Raw genomic sequence first — 26237 nt, 5'->3', positions numbered from 1 at the left:
GCCTTTTAGATGGAATGATCTGAGCAGAGTACAATTGGTGTGTGTTCTGCATATGTTTGAGATATACTTTCATCATTTTCCAAAGGGTGCTAAGGATTAAAACAAATGATGGGAGAACTATTTCCCAGGAATTGTGGAAAGAATTTACCTTGAACAAAAAGATTTCTGGAACGAAGAGTAACTTTTTCTTCATGACAACAGCACTGACATAGATTGAGGAACTAATTCCAAAATCTGTCTGTATTCCACTTAGGGTTATGCGCATGTGCCATGCACCAGGAGCCAAAGCTTTTTCAAAGTAGTAATGTCTGTCGGTCCGTGCATGCACCCTTGTACTGCATTGTGATTTTGCCCAAGGTGATAAAGGATAGGGCAGACCAACTGTGTCTTTGCTTCCTTCTCCACCACAGATCTACCAGATCCTCAGCAGAAGCAAAGGAGGGTGGGGTTGAAATACAGATAGGGACCACACATCTCAAAGAACTTCCAGTTACAGGTAAATAACCTCCCCTTCTTCGAGTGAGGGTCTCTATTGTATTCAACTGAGGGTGATTAACAAGCAGTACCTAAATAGGCGGAGGGTGAAAGGAAGATGATGGAATTGTGGAATGGAGGATCACTGCACTGAATGAGGCGTCCATCACAGAACCATGCACTAGAGTAGAGCATAATGAGAAGAAAAGGTGTGTACCGTACTCCACATGGCTGCCTTACATATGTCTGCTAGGGGCACGTCGTGGAGCATGGCAGTAGTTGATACTTGCACTCTCGTGGAATGGGCCCGTATCCCACCTGGTGGGTACCGCCCCAATAATTGATAGCAAAGCGTAATGCACCCTGAGACCCACTTTGAGATTCTCTGGGTGGAGATGGCCTACCCTTTAATTCTCTCCACTATGGTGACAGTTTGGGAGTTTTCCAGAATGGCTTTGTCTGTCCTTTGTAGGTAAAAGGCCAGGGCTCTGTGTATATCGAGGGAGTGGAGCTGCCATTCCTCATTTGAGGTGTGCAGTTTAGGAAAGAAAGTGGGTAGATGTATGGGTTGGTTTAGGTGGAAGCAGGAAACCACTTTTGGAAGAAATTTGGGATGCAGGTGCAGTGAAACCTTGTCCTTATGGAATGTGGTGAAACGGGAATTTGCCATCATGGCCCCCAGTTTGTCAACCCTTCTTGCAGAGGTAATAACAACCAGAAAGGCGACCTTCATGGAAAAGAGTGAAAGAGAGCAGGAAGCCAGAGGTTTAAACGGAGAGTTCATTAATGATGTAAGGACTAGGTTGAGGTCCCATTGGGAATGATAGGCTGAATGGGCGGGTATTTATGTGCAAGGCCCTTCCAGAATCAGACAGTCAAAGGATGGGTAAAAAATGACTCTCTCCACTGGATGGTGGAAAACGGTAATAGCAGCTGCGTGTACCCTAATGGAGTGGAGAACAAGCCCCGAGGTTTTCAAATGGAGCATTGGGATACCCACAGCCTCAGGGGCAAGACCGTTCTTGGGCCCAAGAAGTGAAACATTCCAATTTGGATTGGTAGGATTGTCTCATGGAGTCCTTCCTGCTGTTGAAGAGGACATCTTGTACTGCCAACAAACACTCGAGTGCTAGTGGAAGCGTCCATCCAAAAACCAAGCTGTTAGGTGAAGCGTCCGTGGATCAGGCTGCCGGAGTCTGCCATGGTGTTGTGTGAGCAGTTCTGGAAACATCAGTAGTGGGAGGGGAAGATGCTTCGACATGTGGAGAAGAAGGTGAAAACAGAACTGGTGAGGCCAGAATAGAGTTATCGTGTTGAACGTTGCCCTCTCCCATCAGAGTTTGTGAAGGATACATTGCAGGACTGGTAGGGGAGGGAAGGCTTAGTGGATTCAGTCCAACCATTTGACGACCAGGGTGTCTCCTTGTGAAGGGGCACCAAATCCTCCCCTTGAACAGTACTGAATGCATTTGATGTTGGTGTGAGATGCAAATAGGTCCCTGATCAGAGTTCCCCAGTGACCAAAAATGTCCGCGATTACTGTGACATGTAACTCCCATTCATGGTTGGTTGCAAGGTTCCTGTGGAAGGCATCAGCAATCACATTCTGAGTTCCTGGCAGGTAGGCTGCCGAAGAAGGATATGGTGTGCAATGCACCATTTCCAAAGGCATAAAGCTTCTGCACACAATGTTGGGGACCTTGTGCCCCCTTGTTTGTTTATGTAGTAAACCGTAGTGGTGTTGTCCAACATGACGAGGACATGATGAGAACGGAGAGCTGGTAAAAACATGCAGCATGCTTTGTGCACTGCCCAAAGTTTCAGGATGTTGATGTGCATCCTGGCTTCGCGAGTGGCCCAAGTGCCTTTTGTCATGCAGTCTCCCTTGTGGGTGCCCCAGCCATCAAGTGACATGTCTGTTATGATTGTCACACTAGGGGAAGACGGAAGGAAGGGCATTCCGGAGCAAACCGGAGCGGGCCTGTCCCTCACTGAAGGGAAGAGATGACTTCTGGTGGAATGGCAAGAATTGTGTCCATGGGTAGGTGTATGGGGGAGTAGACTCCCTGTAGCCATAGCTGTAGACAGTGGAAGCACAGGCAAGCAAAGGCCATGATGTAAGTGCACGCTGCCATGTGGCCAAGGAGGGAAAGGCAAGTTCTGGCTAGACTGAGGGACTGGTAGTCATCAAGGTGATCAGGTCTAGTAAGCTTTGGAACCTGTCTTCTGGCAGATAAGTGCGTGCTGAGGCTGCATTGATGCATGCTCCTTGGAATTCCAGGAACTGAGGAGGATGCAAAGTCAATTTTTCAACATTGACGTTTACTCCTAGGAAGGAGAGGAGTAGAAGGAGCTGGGATGTCGACTCTTCAGCTTCCTTTCTGGATCGTGCCACCAGCAGCCAGTTATCTAGGTAAGGGAAGACAAGGACTTGATGTCAGAGGTGAACCTCTACCACAGAGAAAACCTGTGTGAAGACCCATGGGGTAGTGGCAAGTCTGAGTGGGAGAACCCTGTATTGGAAATGTCGAGGACCCACCATCAATCTCAGGAACCATTTGTGGGTTCTGTGAATGTCGATATGGAAGTAGGCATCTTGCCTAGTGAGCCATGTGGAACTCCAGCTTGTGAATGGAACGGTTGAGGTGTCAGACATCCAATATTGGTCTTCATCACCCCTTCTTCTTGGGTACCAGAAAATAGTTGGAACAGAAGTCTGTGCTGATAGGCTGCAGGGACTGGCTCCACTGCTCCTCTCTGCAGGAGGGTGTCCACCTCTAGAGTAAGCATACTGTTATGAGAATGATCCTTGGGCCGCGATTGGGGCAGGAGATATGGATGAGATAGCACCATAGACTCGATGGTATAGCCATGTCGAATGACATCCAGGACCTACTTGTCCATTATCACTCTCCATGCTGGCAGAAATAGTTTGAGATGACCCTCAAAAGGGTGGCTGGCAAGAGAGTTGAGATGCAAAGGGGCTAATGGCTCTCTAGTCGAACTCAGATATATCACTTACATGAAGACTGGGGCTGGAGCACCCACTGGGAAAATGTGGTGGGGGCTGAGCATCCACCGGCAGCCCCCCTATCATCTGCCCTCCACCCCGAGTGCTTCCTGCCCACGGAGGGCCCCATGGATCAGCACCTCTCCCTCCCTCCCTGCACCTCCTGCCCACCATGAACAGCTGTTTTGTGGCGTGCAGGGAGGCTGGAGCTGGAGCGGGAAGAGGTGGGGTGTGGGTGGGGCCTGGGGAGAAGAGGTGGAGTGGGGGCAGGGCCTGGGGCACAGCCAGGAGTCTAGCACCCCCCGGCAGTTTGAAAAGTTGGCACCTGTGGCAGACAGGATCTGTGAACCTTTGGGTGTTTCTGTGGAGGCATGTAGGCTTGGTGATAGAAGTGGGAAGACCGGTAGCATTGTGTAGGCGGCGGATGGTAAAATTTCCGCTTTGATTCTGGCATATATATGCCTAAGGAACACAGGTTGGCTCTGGAGTCTTTTAGTGAGTTCAAGGAGTCATCCGTCTTCTGACTGAGCGATATGATTCATCCAAAGGGAGGGCCTCAATTGTTTTCTGTACCTCCCTAGGGAAACCTAAGGAATGCAACCAGAATTCCCTCTTCATGATAATTCCAGTTGCCAATATGCACGAGGACATGTCTGCTGAATCAACTGCTGCGTTAAGTACGGACTTAGCGATTAACTTGTTTTCTTCTAAAATAGCTTGGAATCAGGCAAGATCCTGTTGAGGTAGCTTATCAGCCAAATCCACCATCTGTCCACAGTTTACAAAATCATAGTTGGTCATCAATACCAGGTAGTTTGAGATCTGGAACTGGAGGTTGACTGAGAAGACTTTTTGACTTATAAGGTCTAACCTCTTGCCCTCATCAGCAGGTGTGGAGTGTAGATGCTGTTTTTTAGCCTGCTCCGTAGCAGCCAGAATCATCAGGGAATTGGGTGGAGGATGTGAGAACAGAAACTCAGACCCCTTGCAGGGAGACATAGTATCTCTTTCCTGCCCCTTTCAGGGTGAGGGCACACGTGGCTTGGGTTCGCATGGTGCCTGCTGGTTGTAGAATGGCATCATTGATTGGTAGGGCCACCCTGGCTGGTACTGATGTGTGCAAAATGTCTAGTAGTTGGTGTTGACTGTCCTGTACCTCTTCTAATGGGTTCTGAATAGCGTTAGTTATCATCTGTAGCAGCTCGTGAAACTGACAATAGTCGTCTGGAGGAGAGGAGGGTATCGATGACACAGCCATGTGCGAGAACGACAAGGGAAACCTCTCCGGATCTGTCAGGGCCAGGCTGATTGGTGCATAATCTAGCACTGGTTCTGAACATCTATTTGACAAATGATGAGGCAGTGAAACAGAGGAGTCCTCCCACATTGAAAGAGACTGTTCCGAAGCCAAATATTGGGGCCACAAGCTCCAATATGGCCAACCTGGTTGATCCTGCTGATACAATGGTGGTGCCCAAGGAGTCAAGTACCAGTGACTCCTGGGCTTAGGTAAGGGAGGGTATTGCCACGGTGCTGTCGGAACCCTCTGATAGTTATGTCTTTGGAATGGAAGTGGCAGGCCATGCATAACATCTGGATCCTCAGACTCAGAGTCCTGTACAAATGGCGATGCCGACGGAATGGGGTGTGTGTAAGAACACGTCCAGAAGGTGGTGGATCCAAGACACTGGATGGAGCTCTCTTAGTAGGTGAGAGTACCAGAACACACGGAGACCTCATCCTTTCCAGAGAGAACAATTCAGAGATAAAGGCCCAGGAGCACTTCCAAGTTTCCCTAAGTCAATGGTACCTTGGTCTACGGACGGAACCAGGGCAAATAAGGAGATCTGTCTCAAGCCTGACGACTCACAGGATACCAGCGGAGCTGGATGAATGCACAATAAGGTGGATAGAAAGTTGGCTAGATTGTCGGGCTCAACGGGTAGTGATCAATGGCTCCATGTTTAGTTGGCAGCCGGTGTCAAGTGGAGTGCCCCAGGGGTCGGTCCTGGGGCCGGTTTTGTTCAATATCTTCATAAATGATCTGGAGGATGGTGTGGATTGCACTCTCAGCAAATTTGCGGATGATACTAAACTGGGAGGAGTGGTAGATACGCTGGAGGGCAGGGATAGGATATAGAGGGACCTAGACAAATTGGAGGATTGGGCCCAAAGAAATCTGATGAGGTTCAATAAGGATAAGTGCAAGGTCCTGCACTTAGGACGGAAGAACCCAATGCACAGTTACAGACTAGGGACCGAATGGCTAGGCAGCAGTTCTGCGGAAAAGGACCTAGGGGTGACAGCGGACGAGAAGCTGGATATGAGCCAGCAGTGTGCCCTTGTTGCCAAGAAGGCCAATGGCATTTTGGGATGTATAAGTAGGGGCATAGCGAGCAGATCGAGGGACGTGATCGTCCCCCTCTATTCGACATTGGTGAGGCCTCATCTGGAGTACTGTGTCCAGTTTTGGGCCCCACAATACAAGAAGGATGTGGATAAATTGGAGAGAGTCCAGCGAAGGGCAACAAAAATGATTAGGGGTCTGGAACACATGAGTTATGAGGAGAGGCTGAGGGAACTGGGATTGTTTAGTCTGCAGAAGAGAAGAATGAGGGGAGATTTGATAGCTGCTTTCAACTACCTGAGAGGTAGTTCCAGAGAGGATGGTTCTAAACTATTCTCAGTGGTGGAAGAGGACAGGACAAGGAGTAATGGTCTCAAGTTGCAGTGGGGGAGGTTTAGGTTGGATATTAGGAAAATCTTTTTTACTAGGAGGGTGGTGAAACACTGGAATGCGTTGCCTAGGGAGGTGGTGGAATCTCCTTCCTTAGAAGTTTTTAAGGTCAGGTTTGACAAAACCCTGGCTGGGATGATTTAATTGGGTATGGGTCCTGCTTTTGAGCAGGGGGTTGGACTAGATGACCTCCTGAGGTCCCTTCCAACCGTGATATTCTATGATTCTATGAGGCTCTTGAACTGTTCTGGCTGACGTACGGGGGGATTCCCTAGCAAGGATCCAGCTGCGTCCCCATGGCGATGTCCATGAGGTACTTCTTAATACAGAAGGCTCTACCTTCCCTTGTACAAGCAGGGAAGGAGAGGCAGATACTGCACCGGGACATAGCGTGAGTTTCCATCAAACAGTACAGACAACGTTGGTATTCGTTGCTGAGAGGAAATAGATGAAGGCAGGAAGCACAGACTTTGAATCCCAGGTTCTTTGGCATAATCCAATACCCAGACCTGGATGCTGGAGTAGGGGATTGTTCAGTGGGAGACCGCGGAAGCAGTGCCCAAAGTCCTTAATCGTACAAGAACTTTCAGAAACAAGAAAATTACTACAAAAACAGCAAAAAATCTTGACTGTATACAGTACCCAAACCTGGGTGCTGTGGGGGGGAAGGGGTTAGGGATTGTTTGATGAGAACCACAGAAGCGGCATCCCTAGCGTGTAAACCTACAAAACTTCTAGAAGCAAGAAAACTACTACAAAAACGGCAAGAATCCTATGTACAAAAATAAAAATAGTTTTACAGAAGATTGGAAAATGCATCACACCGACGGGAAGACAGCAGAAGCTCCAACTCAGATCATGTGGTGGTGAAAAGGAACTGAGCATGCGGTCAGTCTGCTCTGCCCCGCCCTTCATCGCCTTGGGAGAAACCATGAGGCAGTGCAAGGGCACATGTGCAGACCGACAGACAACTGCTTTGAAAAAGCTCCAGCTTCGGCGCATGGCACATAACCCTCAGTGGAATACAACAGGGACCATCACTCGAAAAAACTTGTCTCTCTCAACAACAGAAATTGGTTCAATAAAAGGTATTAACTCACCCTCCCTGTCTCTCCAAGATCAATGACTGAAATTTTCTGGTTGAGTTTTGTCTGGAAATCAAAATTGATCAATGAGACTGATGGAGAAACTCTGCTGAACTATTCTTTTCTTTTGATGCCCAGGCTAACTGTAGGTCGTCTAGGTCTGATTAAAGGAGAAGTCCCTGCTTCAAGAGGTCTGGTCTTTTCTGACAGTGCAATGGAGGTTCCTTGACTGTCCATATAGTCCAACAGGACCATTCTGCAGCTGCCTGAAATGTAAGCCACTTTCCTTGGAGAAAGGCCCTTAAGCACAATTCCCATTACACTGCAGCCTAAACCAGGGCTTCATTGGAATAATAGGTTTCCCTGCATGCCCAGACATGCTGCCAGGAGGTGAGAAAGAGGTGGTGAGCTTGATACAAGACAACAGTGAGACTGTTGGTGTGCTGATACCACTGCCTATCATGTTCACCAATATTTGTCTCATTCTTTCCTTGCAGTCCTCCTTCAGTCTGTATCCATCTGTCGTCTCTTGTCTTGTACTTAGACTTGTAAGCTCTTTGGGATAGGGATTGTCTTTTTTGTCCTATGTATGTACTGAGCCTAGCACAATGAGGTCCTGGTCCATGACTAGGGCTTACAGGATACACGGTAATAAATCATAAATAATAATAATAATACAGAACACTGTGAAAAAGGCTCTGTGTACTAGCAAAACCCCAGCGAACACTTCAAGGGGAGGGAAGGCAAGGTAGGAGTTTAACCCCTGATTTTTATACCACTTGTTCATTATCACTACAAATTGCTATTATGAAGGGGATGGTTGCTTTTGCCTTTTTTGGGACAAAGAGTTTCTGGAGTTTGTAAGACGTAGCCCCAAGCTTCATAAGAATCCCCCTGTTCATAATGGGAGGAAGGGGAGCTGCATACAAGCCCTGGTTCTTTCCCCATGGATCAGAGAACGACCCCCTCCCCCATACACACTTTGGTATCCTGAAGAGAGAAGGCAGCTTTGGATTCCTTCAGGAATTTTTCCCCTCTGACCCAGGGACTTACCCACAATCCGCTGGCAGATGGTGTCCTTCTTAGATTCTCTCCTCAAAATGCTCAGAAGGTCCTTATTGGAGTTGCAGCTTCTCAGGGGAGGAGCTGCTGATCCAACTCTGAGCCCTATGCTCTGGCAGTGAGAGCATTGGCTGGCTGTGAACGGGCAGAGCATAAGTCACCTGCTGTAGAGCCTGTAAAGGCTGCCCCACATTGAGAATGCTGCTTAGATTTAGCACAGTAATTGCGGGACAGCTCTGCTATGCAGGAATTTCAGAAGGGAGGTGCAGCAGTGGTAGATCTGCGTGGTTGAAACAACCATGCTGCCAAATACATAATTCAGGGGAGGGGAAGGAAGAAAGATTGTAAATTGGTACTGCACGAAAACAAAAATTAAAATTATAAATCAAAATGGTCAGGAGAAACTGAACCACCAACTTGTGCAGCTAGAGGCAGATTTGGAAGTCTGAACTGAGTAGGGCTTAGTCCAGGAGCTTCCAGCAACATTGGACCACCTCTGAATTTCACAGATACAAGCATTGACCCATTAGTGATGACTAAACATAGAAGCTGTGCTTAGCACAGCACAGCTATTACCATCATATCTGAACACCTTGAGAAATCTTTTAGAAGTAGAGGAATGGGGAGTGTTGGGCAGGGGGCAGTACTGAGTTATTTTGGTGTACACCCTTGGAGGAAGTGGGGAGGACAGCAGGAGTTGAGGAATTGGACTGGAACAGAAGGAGCACGGCATAGAACGATTGTGGACATGGGAGGGCAGAGGGGATGGTCAGCAGCATAGAGGGAGAAGCAGCAAGGTTTGTGCAAGTAGACATGGAAGAGTGGAGAGGGTAGGTAGGTGGCATGGAGGAAGCAACAGCAATGTTTGTGTGCGGGAGCTGGGCTTTCCATAGTGGTCACTGAAGGAAAACATATTTTATGGGGAAAATGGTGTTTCTGTTGGGTGGGGAGAAGCAGGTTTGTGCTGTGACAAACCTTGTACATTATGCTAGAGAGGATCTCCACTCTACCACTTATAAATAATTGGGAAGTAGGGAGCCAGATACTCATTAGGGACAGGAAATTGGGAAAAGGTGTGCAACAGCAGTATTAGTGAGTCAGTGGTGAGTCCTTTTACACCCCACCATGTTCCCTATAGTCCTCCTTTAAGCATGACAACAGGAGTCTCAGTCCAACTTGCTAATGTTAATCATAGCAGGTCTCTGCAGGAGGTTTGCCAGAGCTGCTAGCTTAATTTTTCAGACAATCCTTACCCTTTCTTGCCAGTAGGACATGGTGGGGAGGAAGGTGGTTGAGGAGGAAAAGCTGCTGTCAAACAAGTAGCCCTAGTCAGGGAGGTGGCTTCTCCCTCTAGTGAATCTTTGTGATTTGTCATGGGGAAATCCAGCTCTGACAAACCTCACTTGGTATGTACAACCAGAACTAAAATAGAAGTGGTCAGTAAAAATATGTATTCAACCCTGGAGTTGAAGGATACGTTCTAGGCAAGTGGATTTGATTGTTTACATGTTATAAATAAATGAAGAAGATGTGAGCCCCTTTCATGATGTTACAGTTCTAGGTGATCTCTTCATCCAAAAACTAGTAGTAGTAGATATAAGACCAGCAAAACTTGGATTCTAGATTCAGCAGCTAAATATTGTAAATACATTCTAATGACTTCCTGGATAATCCAAGAAAGTCAGAAAAGCCAACAGTTTAATTTAAAACAAATATTCTATTTGTACTTTATCAATACATCAGGTTCAAAATACGGGTTCACGACTAAATGTTGGCAGACCTTTAACTACACCATTGTGAGCAGTGCTGCTGTAATATACTGGTATGAAGGAGATCTTAATGGATAAAAGATTGTACCATTCTTGTTCAACGCTAAGGTTTTCTATTCCATAGAGTAAATTCTATTTATTAAACCTTTGTTTTTGCAATATAGATGTGCATTATTAAGTACAATTAGGTACTGTATAAATGTTTACAATGTGCCAAGACTAAAAAAAATCATTTAAATATGAAGTATATACAGTACGGTACATATGCATTTAGTAGCATTTTCGTTTTCTTAGCCTTTGTAGCTTCTTTTGGATTGCCAATGAGCCCTCACTTTCCCTTGGGTCTTTCCCAGGAGCCTCAGCTCCTTCAGTATTGTTTTGTGAAGTTTTTGTTTCTGCAGCAGACTTAGGAGAACTATTATTGAGTAAAAGGTGATCTAATGGATAACTGGATATTGCACTGGTGGATTCATCCACACAATCTATCTTCTTTTCTTCTGGCAATTTATACAAGAGCACTTGTGTGTTTATCATTGCAAGTTCTTCATCAGCAACCAAGTCATTCTCAGGAAGAGGGGCAGTTTCATTTGTCCTTTTAAAGGAGTTGATATGACCAGAGTTATGATTTGTTCTCTTCAATGATTTGTTATACTGGACACCAGAGCTTCGTGGTGGCTGAAAAGCCTTTTTCAAAGATGAAGAAACAAACGAATTGATTGGTGTCACTGGAGGAGGGGAAGGTATTTGACTGAGCAGGTCCAGAGCTTTTCTTTTTTTGCAGTTCTTGGGGGGTTCTTCACTATAAGAAGTATGTGGGGTCATTTGTGCTGAGCCTTGTGGAACAAGTTTCAGGTCACGCTTGCTGGCTGGCAAAGACCTCTGATACTTTATTTCACTATTAGGAGAGGAAATCTAGTTAAAAAGAAGAAAAAGTTTTAATGTTGAGTCAAGCACCTTATTTTAGTTAATTTCCTATTATTTCCACATACAATAGAAAATTGGACAAAACAATACTGTGCCACCATTTATATCTGAGCACATTAGTCAATGTTCTGGTAGTGGCTATCAATCTCAAGCTGAAGTTAGTAGAAAAAAGTTGTATGACTCCAGGAGAGTCCCTGTGTACATACATATTAAGGCAGAGAACAGTTTGGCGCTGTATCTCAAATCTAAATTTCCCATATGGGAAACCTCTTCCATCAAATGATGAGGATTCATAAAATGCCTGACCAGCTATGAAAAGACAGGCTGACCTAATATATTCTAAATGTCAAGAGGTTGAAAAAATAAGAGGTAGGGAAGTAGGGAGACAAAAAAGGAAAATAGGGTATGTTGCTCTTGAACTGAAAGCTGGGAACTGCTCTTTAGAGCTTGGCTACACTTGCGAGTTAGAGCGCATTAAAACAGCCCCGGGCGCCCTAGTTCACTCCCTGGCCACACTGGCAAGGCACGTAGAGCACTCTGACTCCACTCCACTCTGACTAGAGCACTCTTGGTACTCCACCTCGGCAAGAAGATTAATGCTTGTTGTGTAGTGGCTGAAACGCCCGGGCGTCAGTATGAACAAGGTGTTCCATTACTGCGCTCTGATCAGCCTCCAGAAACGTCCCATAATCCCCTTAAGTCAAGTGGCCACTCTTCTCATTGTTTTGAACTCGCTGTAAGAATGCAGATATGCCCTTTGAAAGCTCCGTTTCTGACAGCCGACATGCTTATCTGCTCTGAGACAAAGCAACCATTACTGTGGAATGCTGCGTGTGAGAGAGAGGCGGAGGGGAGCGGGGGTCTGCTGCTGTCTGAATTTACAAGACAGCATGCTGACATGCTCTCAGCCCCCCCAAAAACCCACTCTCGCTCCCCCCACATACACACAACACACTCCCTGTCACACTCCACCCCACGCCCTCCATTTGAAAAGCACGTTGCAGCCACTTGCATGCTGGGATAGCTACCACAATGCACTACTCTCTGTAGCCATTGCAAGAGCTGCTAATGTGGCCATGTCAGTCACTTGTAGCTGTCACTGTGGACAGATTGCAGCACTTTCCCTACTGAGCTCTACAAAGGCTGGTTTAACTCAAAGCGCTCTACATCTGCAAGTGTAGCCATGCCCCAAGTTTGTTTCAGATAAAAGTTAGATAGGAAGTCTTACAGATGTGGTGAACAAAGGCATATCTGGAGACCACTTTATTTGACTTTATGAATGTTATATGGAACGTTTTGGGCTATGGATTGTACTCTACTCCCTGGAGGATGGTTACCACAACACTCCAGGAACTAAAAACAGTGGGAGGTGATTATTTCAGTCCTTGAGATTGTGAACAGTTCTAGAGAAGTACCATCCCCGGACTAGTTTGCATATACTGGTTCAAACAGCTATGAGAGGTCTAAAGAAACATTAATCTTACACTTCAATAAACTTACCAGACATTTATTTCCTGCATCAAGTCCTAATTTCCAGGAAGGAGAAAGGTGATCTAAACCACACTCTTTAGGTAAGTTATATGGTTGTGGGTCATTTCTCTGAAGCAAATTCATCAGTTTGCGTTCTGCTTCATTGTAAAAGCAATTTACATTCTACAAGACAGAAGAGAGAAAAATGTAAGGCGGTTGTGTGGTTTTTAAAATGTGTATAAAATATAACATCTCAGATTATGTTTACTACTGAAACAATAATGATAAGATGAGCTTTGTGAACATTATCATGCATGTCTCCTGGCTAGTAAGTGATTTAAATATTACTAATTCAAGTTGTGAATTTAAAACAAATTTTACTGCAGCTCTTAGAGAACAATGTAAAATTGTTAATCCTACTTCGTTCCTGTTAATGGGGAAAAAATTAAACTCCCCCAGCGTGCCTAATAATCCAAAACAAAATAAATATACTTGTTTAGTATCAACTGACATGAAATTATTTCCTATTCAATGTGAATTACAAATGTCTGGCATTCTGTGCCAAACTGCAGTTAATACCAATTATTTCAGGTACTATCAATGATTTTTCAAATATTTATATTATTTTCTATATATACTAGCTATATGAAACAATAGCTTATGACAATACGAAGTTTTGCTACTTGAAAAGTAATTCTAATTGTTCGTGTATATTTGTATACATTTGAAAGAAAACTAAATAAATGGGAGAAAATGCATGCTATGTTGATTTCATATTCCACTTGACACAGTTCAGTTGAAAAACTGCAGTCACTGCAAAAATATTGTGAGAGCAAACTGTTGTTAACAAATGGGCTCAACTATACAAAAGCAGTATACTTCTCATATCTTTAACTTCATCCAATTAAAGTGTCAATGACAGGTTCCATATAGAAAACTATTCTCCTTTTCTTAGGCTGAGGATGATGACCCTGACAGTGCCCTTGAGGATAGTAGTGAAAAGCCAAGAAAAATGAAGAAATTCCATGAGTGATATGGAGGCTCCTCCAGAAGAAAAAACAAACAACCCCCCTGCAAAAATCCCATCAATCAAACTGAATATTATCAGTGTTACCATAGGTTGGTCAGAGTATTACCTGTGTTAATGGACTCTATATTGAAAAAAACCTGTACTGTACTAATAACTATTGTATTAAAAAATCCACCACTTTACCTCTGTTGTGCTCTTCAGTTTATTAAATTTCTCTTGAAGATAGCGATCCTTAGGACTTGCGGAGAATATGGAAAGGTCTCCAGCAAATAATGTGGGAATTTCTGATTTGAATTCAGATCTCCACTGAAGATTGCTTGCAGAAATCAATGTAAAAGGGTTAATTATGTCTTCAATAGCAAGTTGCTTAAGGTCTGTCCAGATCTTGATGGCCACTAGATTATGATCTTCATCTGACAAATATACCAGAGTAGTGAAACCTAAAAAGTTTTAATTAACAAAATGATACATGTAGTTTGGACAGATGTTTTCATAGAAAAAAACCTGCTCTACTATTACTTTTGGGTTGTTTTTCCGAAGTCCAAAGAAAGGAAGCCTTCCTACTTGCAAAATGATTTTCATTTACTTAGGGCCAGGTTCTGCTCTTAATTACACTAGTGTTAATCTGATGTAATTCTACTGACTTCAGTAGAGTTGCTGTATTCTATATTTACACTGGCATAACAGAGCAGAATTTTGCCCTTAATACCTTTCAAGTCAAATGCATCTGGGACTCAAACTAATATTTAAAATATCGATGCTGTCTAGTGGGGTAAAATGCCTTAGGTCATTAAAAAAAACCCCAAAACATTGTAAGTCCTTGTACCATGTTACTGCAAAAATTTGAAGGGTACTTATAAATGATCATTTTTTTTTACAAGTACAAGTATAACTTTTGTGTAGAAACAAAAATTATGCCCGCAAAGTAGTAGTTGACTAAACCAGGAGATGAAAGTAAAAGAACAGTGAGAAATCTCTATTCAAAAATATATAAAATACTTTACAATCTGCAAGCAGAATACTTCACAAACAACTTCTGGTGAAGATCCCTTAGTAGCTGTCTAATTAATTTCTGTGTGAAAGAAAACACATCAAGCTTAGCAGAACAATTCAGGGCTTCAGAGATGAGAGTTGAAGATAATAACATTGTAAGCAACCTCTGAAGACAACCTTACAGCTTTTATTATTTCCAAGAGAAAAGGAAGAAAGCAGCAGTACGACTGGTGATATAGCAGTAAAAGGAAAAGAGGTTTGGCAGCACAATATTCTCAAAGAAACTGTAGAGGGAAGATTTATTAGGTCAACTTCAGGTCAGGGCATGGTATCGAGACATTGCTTGTTCTGGTAGATGATCTGTCCACTGACAAGTAAAATAAAGCCATATTCATCCTGCTGTGCCCATCTGTAGTGTTTGATAATGCTAATCACTAGATATTGAAATGTCCTTCCTCTATGTCCAAACCAAGAGGATTATGGGCAATTGTTCCTCCACTTCTGGAGCCCTTACCTGTAGGGTCTCATAAAACTCAGTCCTCTCCTCTCCAGCAGGAGTTTGCCTGGAGTGAGCCCAGTGAGGCTTACATCTTGCCAACTTCTCTGAGGAAGCTCATAGTAGGAAGGTGATATGGAAGGGGGGGGTTCAGCTGTTGTGACCTGCACTGGATGTGCCATGTTTGTCTTTCTTCCACAGGACAGAAGCGACTTTGTCTGTACAAAGTGCAAGCTGGTCTCCATATTGGAAGAGAAGATTGAAGGTCTGGAGCAACAGATAACGACCCAGCGTTGCATACGAGAAACGGAGGATTTTCTGGACAAAAGTCAGGATATGCTTCTACGGGCACAAAGCTCTAAAGATTTAGAGCAGGTTGCACAGCGGAGCCAAGGGGCCAGTGAAGAAGCTTGGCAACATGTGACCTCCAAAAGAAGAAGGGGGAATATCCGGATTCCAGCAACGTGGACACAGGTAACTAACCGCTTTCATGTTCTCTCCACAGGTACCATTGCGGAGAGTGGACCAGATGATATGTCTGGGGGGAGAAAGCAGAAGGAGACTCCGTTGGTTGGAAGGCATGAGATGCACTGTCCTGAGATGGGGGGTTACACGACCACCACTCCCAAGAGAAGGAGGCGGGTGGTGGTGGTTGGGGACTCTCTACTCTGGGGGACTGAGTCATCTATCTGCCGCCCTGACCGGGAAAACCGAGAAGTCTGCTGCTTGCAGGGGGCTAAGATTCGCGATGTGACGGAGAGACTGCCGAGACTCATCAAGCCCTCGGATCGCTACCCCTTCCTGCTTCTCCACGTGGGCACCAATGATACTGCCAAGAATGACCTTGAGCGGATCACTGCAGACTATATGGCTCTGGGAAGAAGGATAAAGGAGTTTGAGGCGCAAGTGGTGTTCTCATCCATCCTCCCCATGGAAGGAAAAGGCCTGGGTAGGGACCGTCGAATTGTGGAAGTCAACGAATGGCTACGCAGGTGGTGTCGGAGAGAAGGCTTTGGATTCTTTGACCATGGGATGGTGTTCCATGAAGGAGGAGTGCTGGGCAGAGACGGGCTCCACCTTACGAAGAGAGGGAAGAGCATCTTTGCTGGCTAACCTAGTGAGGAGGGCTTTAAACTAGGTTCACCGGGGGAAGGAGACCAAAGCCCTGAGGTAAGTGGGAAAGCGGGATACCGGGAGGAAGCACAGGCAGGAATGTCTGTGAGGGGAGGGCTCCTGCCTCATACTGAGAATGAGGGGCGATCAGCAGGTTATCTCAAGTGCTCATATACGAATGCACAAAGCCTTGGAAACAAGCTGGGAGAACTGGAGGTCCTGGTGATGTCAAGGAATTATGACATGATTGGAATAACAGAGACTTGGTGGGATAACTCACATGACTGGAGTACTGTCATGGATGGTTATAAATTGTTCAGGAAGGACAGGCAGGGCAGAAAAGGTGCGGGAGTAGCACTGTATGTAAGGGAGCAGTATGACTGCTCAGAGCTCCGGTACGAAACTGCAGAAAAACCTGAGTGTCTCTGGATTAAGTTTAGAAGTGTGAGCAACAAGAGTGATGTTGTGGTGGGAGTCTGCTATAGACCACCGGACCAGGGGGATGAGGTGGATGAGGCTTTCTTCCGGCAGCTCGCGGAAGCTACTAGATCGCACGCCCTGGTTCTCATGGGTGACTTTAATTTTCCTGATATCTGCTGGGAGAGCAATACAGCGGTGCATAGAAAATCCAGGAAGTTTTTGGAAAGCGTAGGGGACAATTTCCTGGTGCAAGTGCTGGAGGAGCCAACTAGCGGGGGAGCTTTTCTTGACCTGCTGCTCACAAACCGGGAAGAATTAGTAGGGGAAGCAAAAGTGGATGGGAATCTGGGAGGCAGTGACCATGAGTTGGTTGAGTTCAGGATCCTGACACAGGGAAGAAAGGTAAGCAGCAGGATACGGACCCTGGACTTCAGGAAAGCAGACTTCGACTCCCTCAGGGAACGGATGGCCAGGATCCCCTGGGGGACTAACATGAAGGGGAAAGGAGTCCAGGAGAGCTGGCTGTATTTCAAGGAATCCCTGTTGAGGTTACAGGGACAAACCATCCCGATGTGTCGAAAGAATAGTAAATATGGCAGGCGACCAGCTTGGCTTAATGGTGAAATCCTAGTGGATCTTAAACATAAAAAAGAAGCTTACAAGAAGTGGAAGGTTGGACATATGACCAGGGAAGAGTATAAAAATATTGCTCGGGCATGTAGGAATGAAATCAGGAGGGCCAAATCGCACCTGAAGCTGCAGCTAGCGAGAGATGTTAAGAGTAACAAGAAGGGTTTCTTCAGGTATGTTGGCAACAAGAAGAAAGCCAAGGAAAGTGTGGACCCCTTATGAATGAGGGAGGCAACCTAGTGACAGAGGATGTGGAAAAAGCTAATGTACTCAATGCTTTTTTTGCCTCTGTCTTCACTAACAAGGTCAGCTCCCAGACTGCTGCGCTGGGCATCACAACGTGGGGAATAGATGGCCAGCCTTCTGTGGAGAAAGAGGTGGTTAGGGACTATTTAGAAAAGCTGGACGTGCACAAGTTCATGGGGCCAGACGAGTTGCATCCGAGAGTGCTAAAGGAATTGGCGGCTGTGATTGCAGAGCCATTGGCCATTATCCTGGAAAAAGGCTAATGTAGTGCCAATCTTTAAAAAAGGGAAGGAGGAGGATCCTGGGAACTACAGGCCAGTCAGCCTCACCTCAGTCCCCGGAAAAATCATGGAGCAGGTCCTCAAAGAATCAATCCTGAAGCACCTACATGAGAGGAAAGTGATCAGGAACAGTCAGCATGGATTCTAATCGCCTTCTATGATGAGATTACTGGTTCTGTGGATGAAGGGAAAGCAGTGGATGTATTGTTTTTTGACTTTAGCAAAGCTTTTGACACGGTCTCCCACAGTATTCTTGTCAGCAAGTTAAAGAAGTATGGGCTGGATGAATGCACTATAAGGTGGGTAGAAAGTTGGCTAGATTGTCGGGCTCAACGGGTAGTGATCAATGGCTCCATGTCTAGTTGGCAGCCGGTGTCAAGTGGAGTGCCCCAGGGGTCGGTCCTGGGGCCGGTTTTGTTCAATATCTTCATAAATGATCTGGAAGATGGTGTGGATTGCACTCTCAGCAAATTTGCGGATGATACTAAACTGGCAGGAGTGGTAGATACGCTGGAGGGCAGGGATAGGATCCAGAGGGACCTAGACAAATTGGAGGATTGGGCCCAAAGAAATCTGATGAGGTTCAATAAGGATAAGTGCAGGGTCCTGCACTTAGGACGGAAGAACCCAATGCACAGTTACAGACTAGGGACCGAATGGCTAGGCAGCAGTTCTGCGGAAAAGGACCTAGGGGTGACAGTGGACGAGAAGCTGGATATGAGTCAGCAGTGTGCCCTTGTTGCCAAGAAGGCCAATGGCATTTTGGGATGTATAAGTAGGGGCATAGCGAGCAGATCGAGGGACATGATCGTCCCCCTCTATTCGACATTGGTGAGGCCTCATCTGGAGTACTGTGTCCAGTTTTGGGCCCCACAATACAAGAAGGATGTGGATAAATTGGAGAGAGTCCAGCGAAGGGCAACAAAAATGATTAGGGGTCTGGAACACATGACTTATGAGGAGAGGCTGAAGGAACTGGGATTGTTTAGTCTGCAGAAGAGAAGAATGAGGGGGGATTTGATAGCTGCTTTCAACTACCTGAGAGGTGGTTCCAGAGAGGATGGTTCTAGACTATTCTCAGTGGTAGAAGAGGACAGGACAAGGAGTAATGGTCTCAAGTTGCAGTGGGGTAGGTTTAGGTTGGATATTAGGAAAAATTTTTTCACTAGGAGGGTGGTGTAACACTGGAATTCGTTACCTAGGGAGGTGCTAGAATCTCCTTCCTTAGAAGTTTTTAAGGTCAGGCTTGACAAAGCCCTGGCTGGGATGATTTAATTGGGGATTGGTCCTGCTTTGAGCAGGAGGTTGGACTAGATGACATCCTGAGGTCCCTTCCAACCCTGATATTCTATGATTCCTTACTATTCAACATCTACATGAAGTCCTGGAGAGAGCTGGTGAGACACCACAGGCTGAGATGCAGGCTGCACCAGTACATCAACAACAACCAGATCTACATTTCCTTTTGTCAAATATAAGCCAGCTCTATTTCCCAGATTTCTCAATGCCTAGTTGTAATCAACACTTGACTGAACCCAGGTAAGACTGAAGTCATGTTGGTAGAGAGAGAGAAATGCTTCAAAGAATTTGCCTCAGCTATAACATCCCCACTGTCAAGGACATCTTACCTTAGACTAAAAGTTGGTCTGTAGCCTGGGGTTCCCCCTGATGGATTCAGTGCTACCAGATGCCTAAATAACCATTCCAACAAAAAAAAAAATAAATGCCCATTTGTATCTGTAACTGCCCAGAAGATTGTGCTACATCCTCCTGGGAACAGAACTGCCACAAAGACCAAATATTGGTGGCCTCCAGATTTGTTTACTGCTGCTTATATCTAGGAATGAAGCCAGACACCTTAAAAAAGGTCTAACTGGTAGAAAATATAGCTACTCATCTGCTTAGCAAGAAAGGTTGTCCTGACTACATTAGTCTGGTGTGTAATTCATTCTCTTCACTAGTTCACTACTGAAGAGAGAGTCCAGTTCCAGGTCTTTGTTTTGATATTCAAAAGCCCTCTCTAGGATTTTCTCTAGTTACCAATAAGATCACCAGTCTCTCTGCAACCATCACCTTCACAGCTAGGTTCCACTGGATCCATGCAACTGCTGATCAAGAGGGGAACTCATGAGTATAGGGGACAGAAATTTCACAGGTATTGAACATAGACACAGAAAATCACTCCTGCAATAGATGAGAATACCAAACTTAAAAACAAAACTCATCTCCACTAAGTTCTTCCCCAACAAATAATTAATCAAGATATTTTTCCTAAATGGCCGGGAATGAAGAAAGATTGTTGTTACTATTTCTAAAGTCTCAGACAGCCCTCAGATACTATGGTGAAAGGTCCATATCAGCAGATTTATTATAGTGGGGTCTACTATAGAACACCAAATCAGGAGGAGGGGGAGGTGGATGAGGCATTTCTAGAGCAAACAACATAAATATCCAAAACACAAGACCTGGTAGTAATGGGGGACTTTAACTCCCAGACATCTGTTGGAAAATGTAATATGGCAAAAAACAAAAATTTCCTGTAAGTTATTGGAATGTATTTGGGATAAGTTTTTCTTTCAGAAAGTTGAGGCAGTAACCAGGGGGACAGCCATTTTAGATTTGATTCTGACCAACAGAGAGGAATTGGTGGCAAATCTGAAGGTGGAAGGTAATTTGGATGAAAATGATCATGAAATGATCGCTTTCATGTGTCAAAGGAAAGGAACGAATTAGAGCAGCAGAATAAGGACAATGGACTTCAATAAAGGAGTCTAACAAACTCAGAAAATGTCCCAGGGGGAAAAAATCTAAAGGATAAAGGGGTCCAGAAGAGCTGGCACAATGTAAACTAATCCAATGCAAAGGAAAGAGAAACAACAGTAAGAGGCCAATATCACTCCATCAGGAGCTCTTTAATGACCTGAAAAATCAAAAAAGGAATCCTACCAAAAATGGAAACATGCAGGAATTGCTAAGGAGATATAACAAAAGGATAGCACAAGCATATAGAGACAAAATCAGAAAGGCTAAGGCACAAAATGAGTGAAATCAAGCACAGGACATAAAAGACAGTAAGAAGAGGTTATAATTACATTAGGAGCAAGATGAAAGGAAGGGTAGGTCCTCTACTTAGCAAGGAAGGAGAAAAGACAGTTACCTTTTCTGTAACTGGCATTCTTCGAGATGTGTTGCTCATGTTCATTCCATATTAGGTGTGTGTGCTCGCCACATGCACTGGTGCCAGAAGTTTTTCCCTCAGCAGTATCCGTAGGGTGTATGGGGAGATTTTGGCAAACCAGTAAAGAGCCTGAAACCACTATTATTTATTGCTAAAAGCACTCATGTCAGCAGGCCGTAAATCTCAGACAATAACTGTACCGTAGGGGGAGGCCCCAGGCCATCATCCCCCGTGGGGCTAGCGGGTGGGCACTGTCTCCTCTACCCCAACCTCCAAGCATGTTTCATGCACCAAGCCCGGTGCCGCAGGTGCAGTCAACTGTTGCTCTGAGGTGGCGGCAGTTGAATGGTGCAAAGGGAACATCGTCATCACCAGCATGCCCCACGCACTCCAATAAGGCCACTGGGGAGGCAAGTGACCGTGCTGCCAAGGTGGTGCCGTAGTCGTCGATGCAGCCTCCGGTGTCCAGTTTTGCTGGTGGAGTCTCAGTGAGGTACTAAGCTGCCCTTCCATGCCGGAGAAATCCCCTCCTGGTGACCATGGTGGGGCCATCGATGCCTGTGTCTGCCTGTGGCCACCCGAGACTGGTGCTTGGAGTGGGAGGATCAGTGCCAATGTCGGGGGGGACTGGTGCCAGGGGGGGGACCAGTATTGAGACGGGGAGCACTCCCACGGGGTAAGCGACGGAGATCTGCGCCAAGAGGACGAATGGTGCTGGTAATACAGAATCCAGCACCTCCCCTTAGATGATCCGTGTCGAGATGGCAGGGACCACGAATGCTGTGCCGGTGACCGAGGGTGAGCACCAGAGGATCTGGGCTGCGATGCCGGAGATCTGTGGCGTGGAGACGGAGATTGCTGCCTTGGCTAGGGGAATCGGCAGTGCTCCACTGCCCCTTGGTGGGGTCTTAGCGGCTGGCTTGCCCTCATAGGGAGCCTTTGCCGCTTCCTGCGGTGCCTGCGGCGTGGGCCGAGGCCTCTGCTCTCTTGGTGCTAGGGGAGTTTGGGAAGGAGTTGATGTCGACATATGTTTGGGTCCCTGCCACTCCCAGGAGTTGGTTGTGGATCCTTTCATGGGCTAAGGGCCCCAACCAGGAAGGCACGTCCACATGGTTCCGGAGTTCCCAGGCGGCCCAAACTGGGTCCTTTGCCCGATGCCCCATGGCCTTTCTTGCCCTGTGCCGGAGAACCATGCTTCTTAGTTTTCTTTCTGGGCACTGGTGACGGGGAGCAGTGCCAGGTGTGCACACTGGGGGTGTGCTGCATGCCGAGGTACTAGGAGTTGAGTCTTGGCAGGACGGCTTGCAAGCTGGATGGAGGGCAGCCTCCATGAGGAGAGTCCTCAAGTGAATATCCCACACTCTTTCTGAGTCCTGGGTCGAAAATGTTTACAAATATGACACTTGTCCTTCACATGTGATTCCCCCAACCACTTGAGGCAGCTGCTGTGGGGGTCACTTACAGGCATAGGCCTGTTACAGTCTGCTCAGGTCTTAAACCTCAGAGACCAGGGCATGCCCCTCCTGGGACAAAGTCCACGCGAGGACTCTAACTTCTAACTACACTTAACAGTTATTTAACATTCACTACTATAAACAACTATTTACAAGTCCTTAAGGCTCGAACTCAGAATAGATGAAACCACTAGCCCCTACTATGCAAGGAAAGGCACTCCAACTAACCACCATGGGTGGTAAGAAGGAACTGAGAGGGTGTAGGGCTGGTGGTGCCTGCTATACCGACACTTGAGTGCTACACTCAAGGGGGCGCCACAGCTGACCCTAATGATACTGCTAAGGCAAAAATCTCTGACGACCATGCATGTGGGCACACACACCTAGAATGACATAAGCAAGTACTCAAAGAAGAATATTTAGATAAATTCAAATTGCCAGTGCCTGATGAAATTCATCTTAGGGTACTTAAGGAACTAGCTGAAGCAATCATTAGCAATTATCTTCGATGGGGTGGGATCTGAGTTACCCAGGAAAGAATTTTCTGTATTGGCCAGCTGGTGAAGCTTGCCCATATGTTCAGGGTTTAGCTGATCGCCATATTTGGGGTCGGGAAGGAATTTTCCTCCAGGGCAGATTGGAAGAGGCCCTGGAGGTTTTTCGCCTTACTCTGTAGCATGGGGCATGGGTCACTTGCTGGAGGATTCTCTGCTCCTTGAAGTCTTTTAACCACGATTTGAGGACTTCAATAGCACAGACATAGGTGAGAGGTTTTTCGCAGGAGTGGGTGGGTGAGATTCTGTGGCCTGCGTTGTGCAGGAGGTCGGACTAGATGATCACTAAGGTCAGAAGGGACCATTATATCTATGAATCTATAAGTCCCAGAGGAACGGAAAAGGGAAAACATAGCACCTATCTTTAAAAAAGGGGGGAAAAAAAGGATCTGGAGAATTATACACCAGTCAGCCTAACTTGGATACTGGAAAAGATACTGGAACAAATTATTACACAATCAATTTGTAAAGGACTTAGATGATAACAGGGTTTCAAGGAATAACCAGAACAAATCATACCAAACCAACTTAATTTCTTTCTTTGATAGGATTACTGGCATAGTGGATAGGGAGGAAGCTGTAGACATGGTATAGCTTGATTTTAGTAAGGCTTTTGACAGTCCCACCTGACATTCTCAAAAGAAAACTAGGGAACTGTGATCGAGATGAAATTACTGTAAGGTGGTTGCACAACTGGTTTAAAGACCATACTCGAAAAAGTAGTTATCAATGGTTCACTGCCAAACTGTGAGGACTTATCTAATGGGGTCACAGCGCAGTCAGTACTATTCAATATTTTCATTAAATGACTTGGATAATGGAGTGGAGAGTATGCTTATAAAATTTGCAGATGATACCAAGCTGAGAGGGGTTGCAAGCATTTTGGAGAACAGGATTGGAATTCAAAACATCCATGAAAAATTAGAGAACTGGTTTGAAATCAACAAAATGAAATTCAGTAAAGACAAGTACTTCATTCAAGAAGGAAAAAATCAATGGGAAATAAATGGCAGGTGGCATAAGGCTGAAAAGGATGTGGGAGTTCTAGTGGATCACAAATGGAATATGAGGCAACAATGTGATCCAGTGGCAAAAAAGGCTAATATAATTCCAGGGTGTATTGACAGGAGAGTTGTATGTAAGACACAAGAGATAACTGTCCTGCTTTACTCAGCATTGGTAAGACCTCAGCTGGAGTAACTGCGTCTAGTTTTGGGTGCCATGCTTTAGGAAAGATGTGGGCAAATCAGAGAGTCCAGAGTAGCGCAACAAAAACAATAAAAGATTTAGAAAACCTGACCTATGAGGAAAGGTTAATCTGGGCCTGTTTAATCTTGAGAAAAGAAGATTGGGTGGGGAGGGGGAAACCTGACAACAGTCTTCAAATATATTAAGAGCTGTTACAAAGAGGACGTGACCAATTGTCCTCCATGTCCACTGAAAGTAGGACAAGAAATAATGGGCTTAAATCTGCAGTAAGGGAGATGTAGGTTAGATATAAATAAAAACTTTCTAACTATGACTATATCTACACAGTAAGGTAGAGGTGTGAATCCCCTGCTCGCATACAGATAATCATGCTAGCACTCACCAAGCTAGTGTGAGTATAAATAGTAGCGTAGTTCCAGTAGCACTAGTAGTGGCAGTAGAAACATGGCTAAGGCATGCTGAATACAAGCCCATGTGAAACTGGTGGCTATGTACTCAGCATGTCTCCGCACATACCCAGTAGTTTCAGAGGGGTTTAATACATGGCACTGCTAAGCTCTGCTATTGTTACCTGTGCTAGCACGGCTACACTGCTATTTATACTCACGCTAGCTTGATAGGAGCTAGCATCACTATGTGTACATGAGCAGGGGAATCACACCCTTACTTCTTAGAGTAGGCATAGCCTATAAGGGTAAGAGAATAGGCTTCCAAGGGATTTTAAGGAATCCTCATAATTGGAGACCTTTAAGAACAGGTTGGACAAACACTAGTCAGGAATGGTCTAAGTTTACTTGGTCTTCCCTCAGCAGAGGTGGCTGGACTTGATGACCTCTCAAGGTCCCTTCCAGCCCTACATTTCTATGATTCTATGGTTTGGCCTGTCTAACCTAAACATTAGACAGTTATAAACCTGCAGGTACAACACCAAGATCAGCTTGGAAATTTGTAAGATTTTTTTTAAATATGATCTGTTTAAACATGAAAAAACTTGGACACAATGCACAATATACCTGTTTTCTTGCTAACAGAAACTATAAATCCCACTAAATCCACTTCAGCACAGGCTGGTCGAAAAGATGGATCCAACAACATGCTGAACTGCAGAGCCTTCCTTGGAATATACATCTGTAACAGCACCTCTTGCGAAGCCTGAAGAAATAGAACTTTAAATATTTATGCCATAATGCTTATATAAATTGTTTATGCTGTTAGTCTAATACATATAGTTATATATATTTACAGTTAAATGTTTTTACCTGTAGTTGCAGGTACTGAGTTTTGTTTGTGGCTGTTAACTGTACATTAACAGTGTCTGATTTGCCTTTGGATTGCGAAGCTACTAGCTGGTATATTCTGTACCGACCACCTTCTTTTAACAGGGAACATACATCCGATAATGGACGCCATATATTCAATATAATGGCTAAAATGTAAGATTAGAAAACATATTAGTATGCAGTAACATGGAGGCCTCAAAAAATTCAATTTAAGACATCCTTGGTGTAACTCTTGAATTTATAAACTCATAGATGTTAAGGTCAGAAGGGGCCATCATGATAATCTAGTCTTACCTCCTGCACATTGATGGCCACGGAATCTCGCCCACCCACTACTGTAATAGACCCTGAACCTATGGCTGAGTTACTGAAGTCCTCAAATCATGATTTAAAGACTGCAAGTTACAGAGAATCCACCATTTTACACTAGTTTAAACCTGCAAGTGACCCATATCCCATGCTGCAGAGGAAGGCAGAAAACCCCCAGTCTCTCTGCTGATCCGATTCAGGGAAAAAATCCTTTCCAGCCCCAAATATGGTGACCAGTTGGACCCTGAGCATGTGGGCAAGATCCACCAGCAAGACAGACAAGAAAGAATTCTCTGTAATAACTCAGAGCCCTCCACATCCAGTTTCACTGACTGTTGGACATATTTCCTGCTAGCAGTCGCCAAGGTTGTCAATAAAAATGCTAAATAAGACTGGTCCCAAGACCAATCCCTGAGAAACTCTGCTAGTAACCTCCATCCAGACTGACAGTTCACCTTTCAGTGGGACTTATTGCTATCTCCCCTTTAAACAGTTTCTTTCCACCCTTCCATT

The 26237-nt window shown here is 45.3% G+C and overlaps 1 protein-coding gene across 1 annotated transcript in view; it reads right to left on the bottom strand.

Moving 5' to 3' along the window:
- Nucleotides 1-10112: 10112 nt before the first annotated feature.
- BRCA2 (BRCA2 DNA repair associated) overlaps nt 10113-26237 on the bottom strand; it is a 97033-nt gene continuing 80908 nt past the window's right edge. The window contains exons 23-27 of the mRNA XM_084617686.1: nt 25395-25561; nt 25149-25287; nt 13745-14001; nt 12562-12714; nt 10113-11049 (exon numbers count right to left, since the gene is read on the bottom strand). Of these exons, the coding sequence (XP_084473812.1) occupies nt 10408-11049; nt 12562-12714; nt 13745-14001; nt 25149-25287; nt 25395-25561 (1358 nt within the window). The 3' untranslated portion in view covers nt 10113-10407. The remainder of the gene's footprint in view (nt 11050-12561; nt 12715-13744; nt 14002-25148; nt 25288-25394; nt 25562-26237) is intronic.

The sequence above is a fragment of the Lepidochelys olivacea genome, assembly GCF_965140295.1.
Source record: "Lepidochelys olivacea isolate rLepOli2 genome assembly, chromosome: 1".
Classification (NCBI taxonomy): Eukaryota; Metazoa; Chordata; order Testudines; family Cheloniidae; genus Lepidochelys; species Lepidochelys olivacea.
Note: the sequence above shows the minus strand (reverse complement) of the source record. Positions and strands in the feature narration are given on the sequence as shown.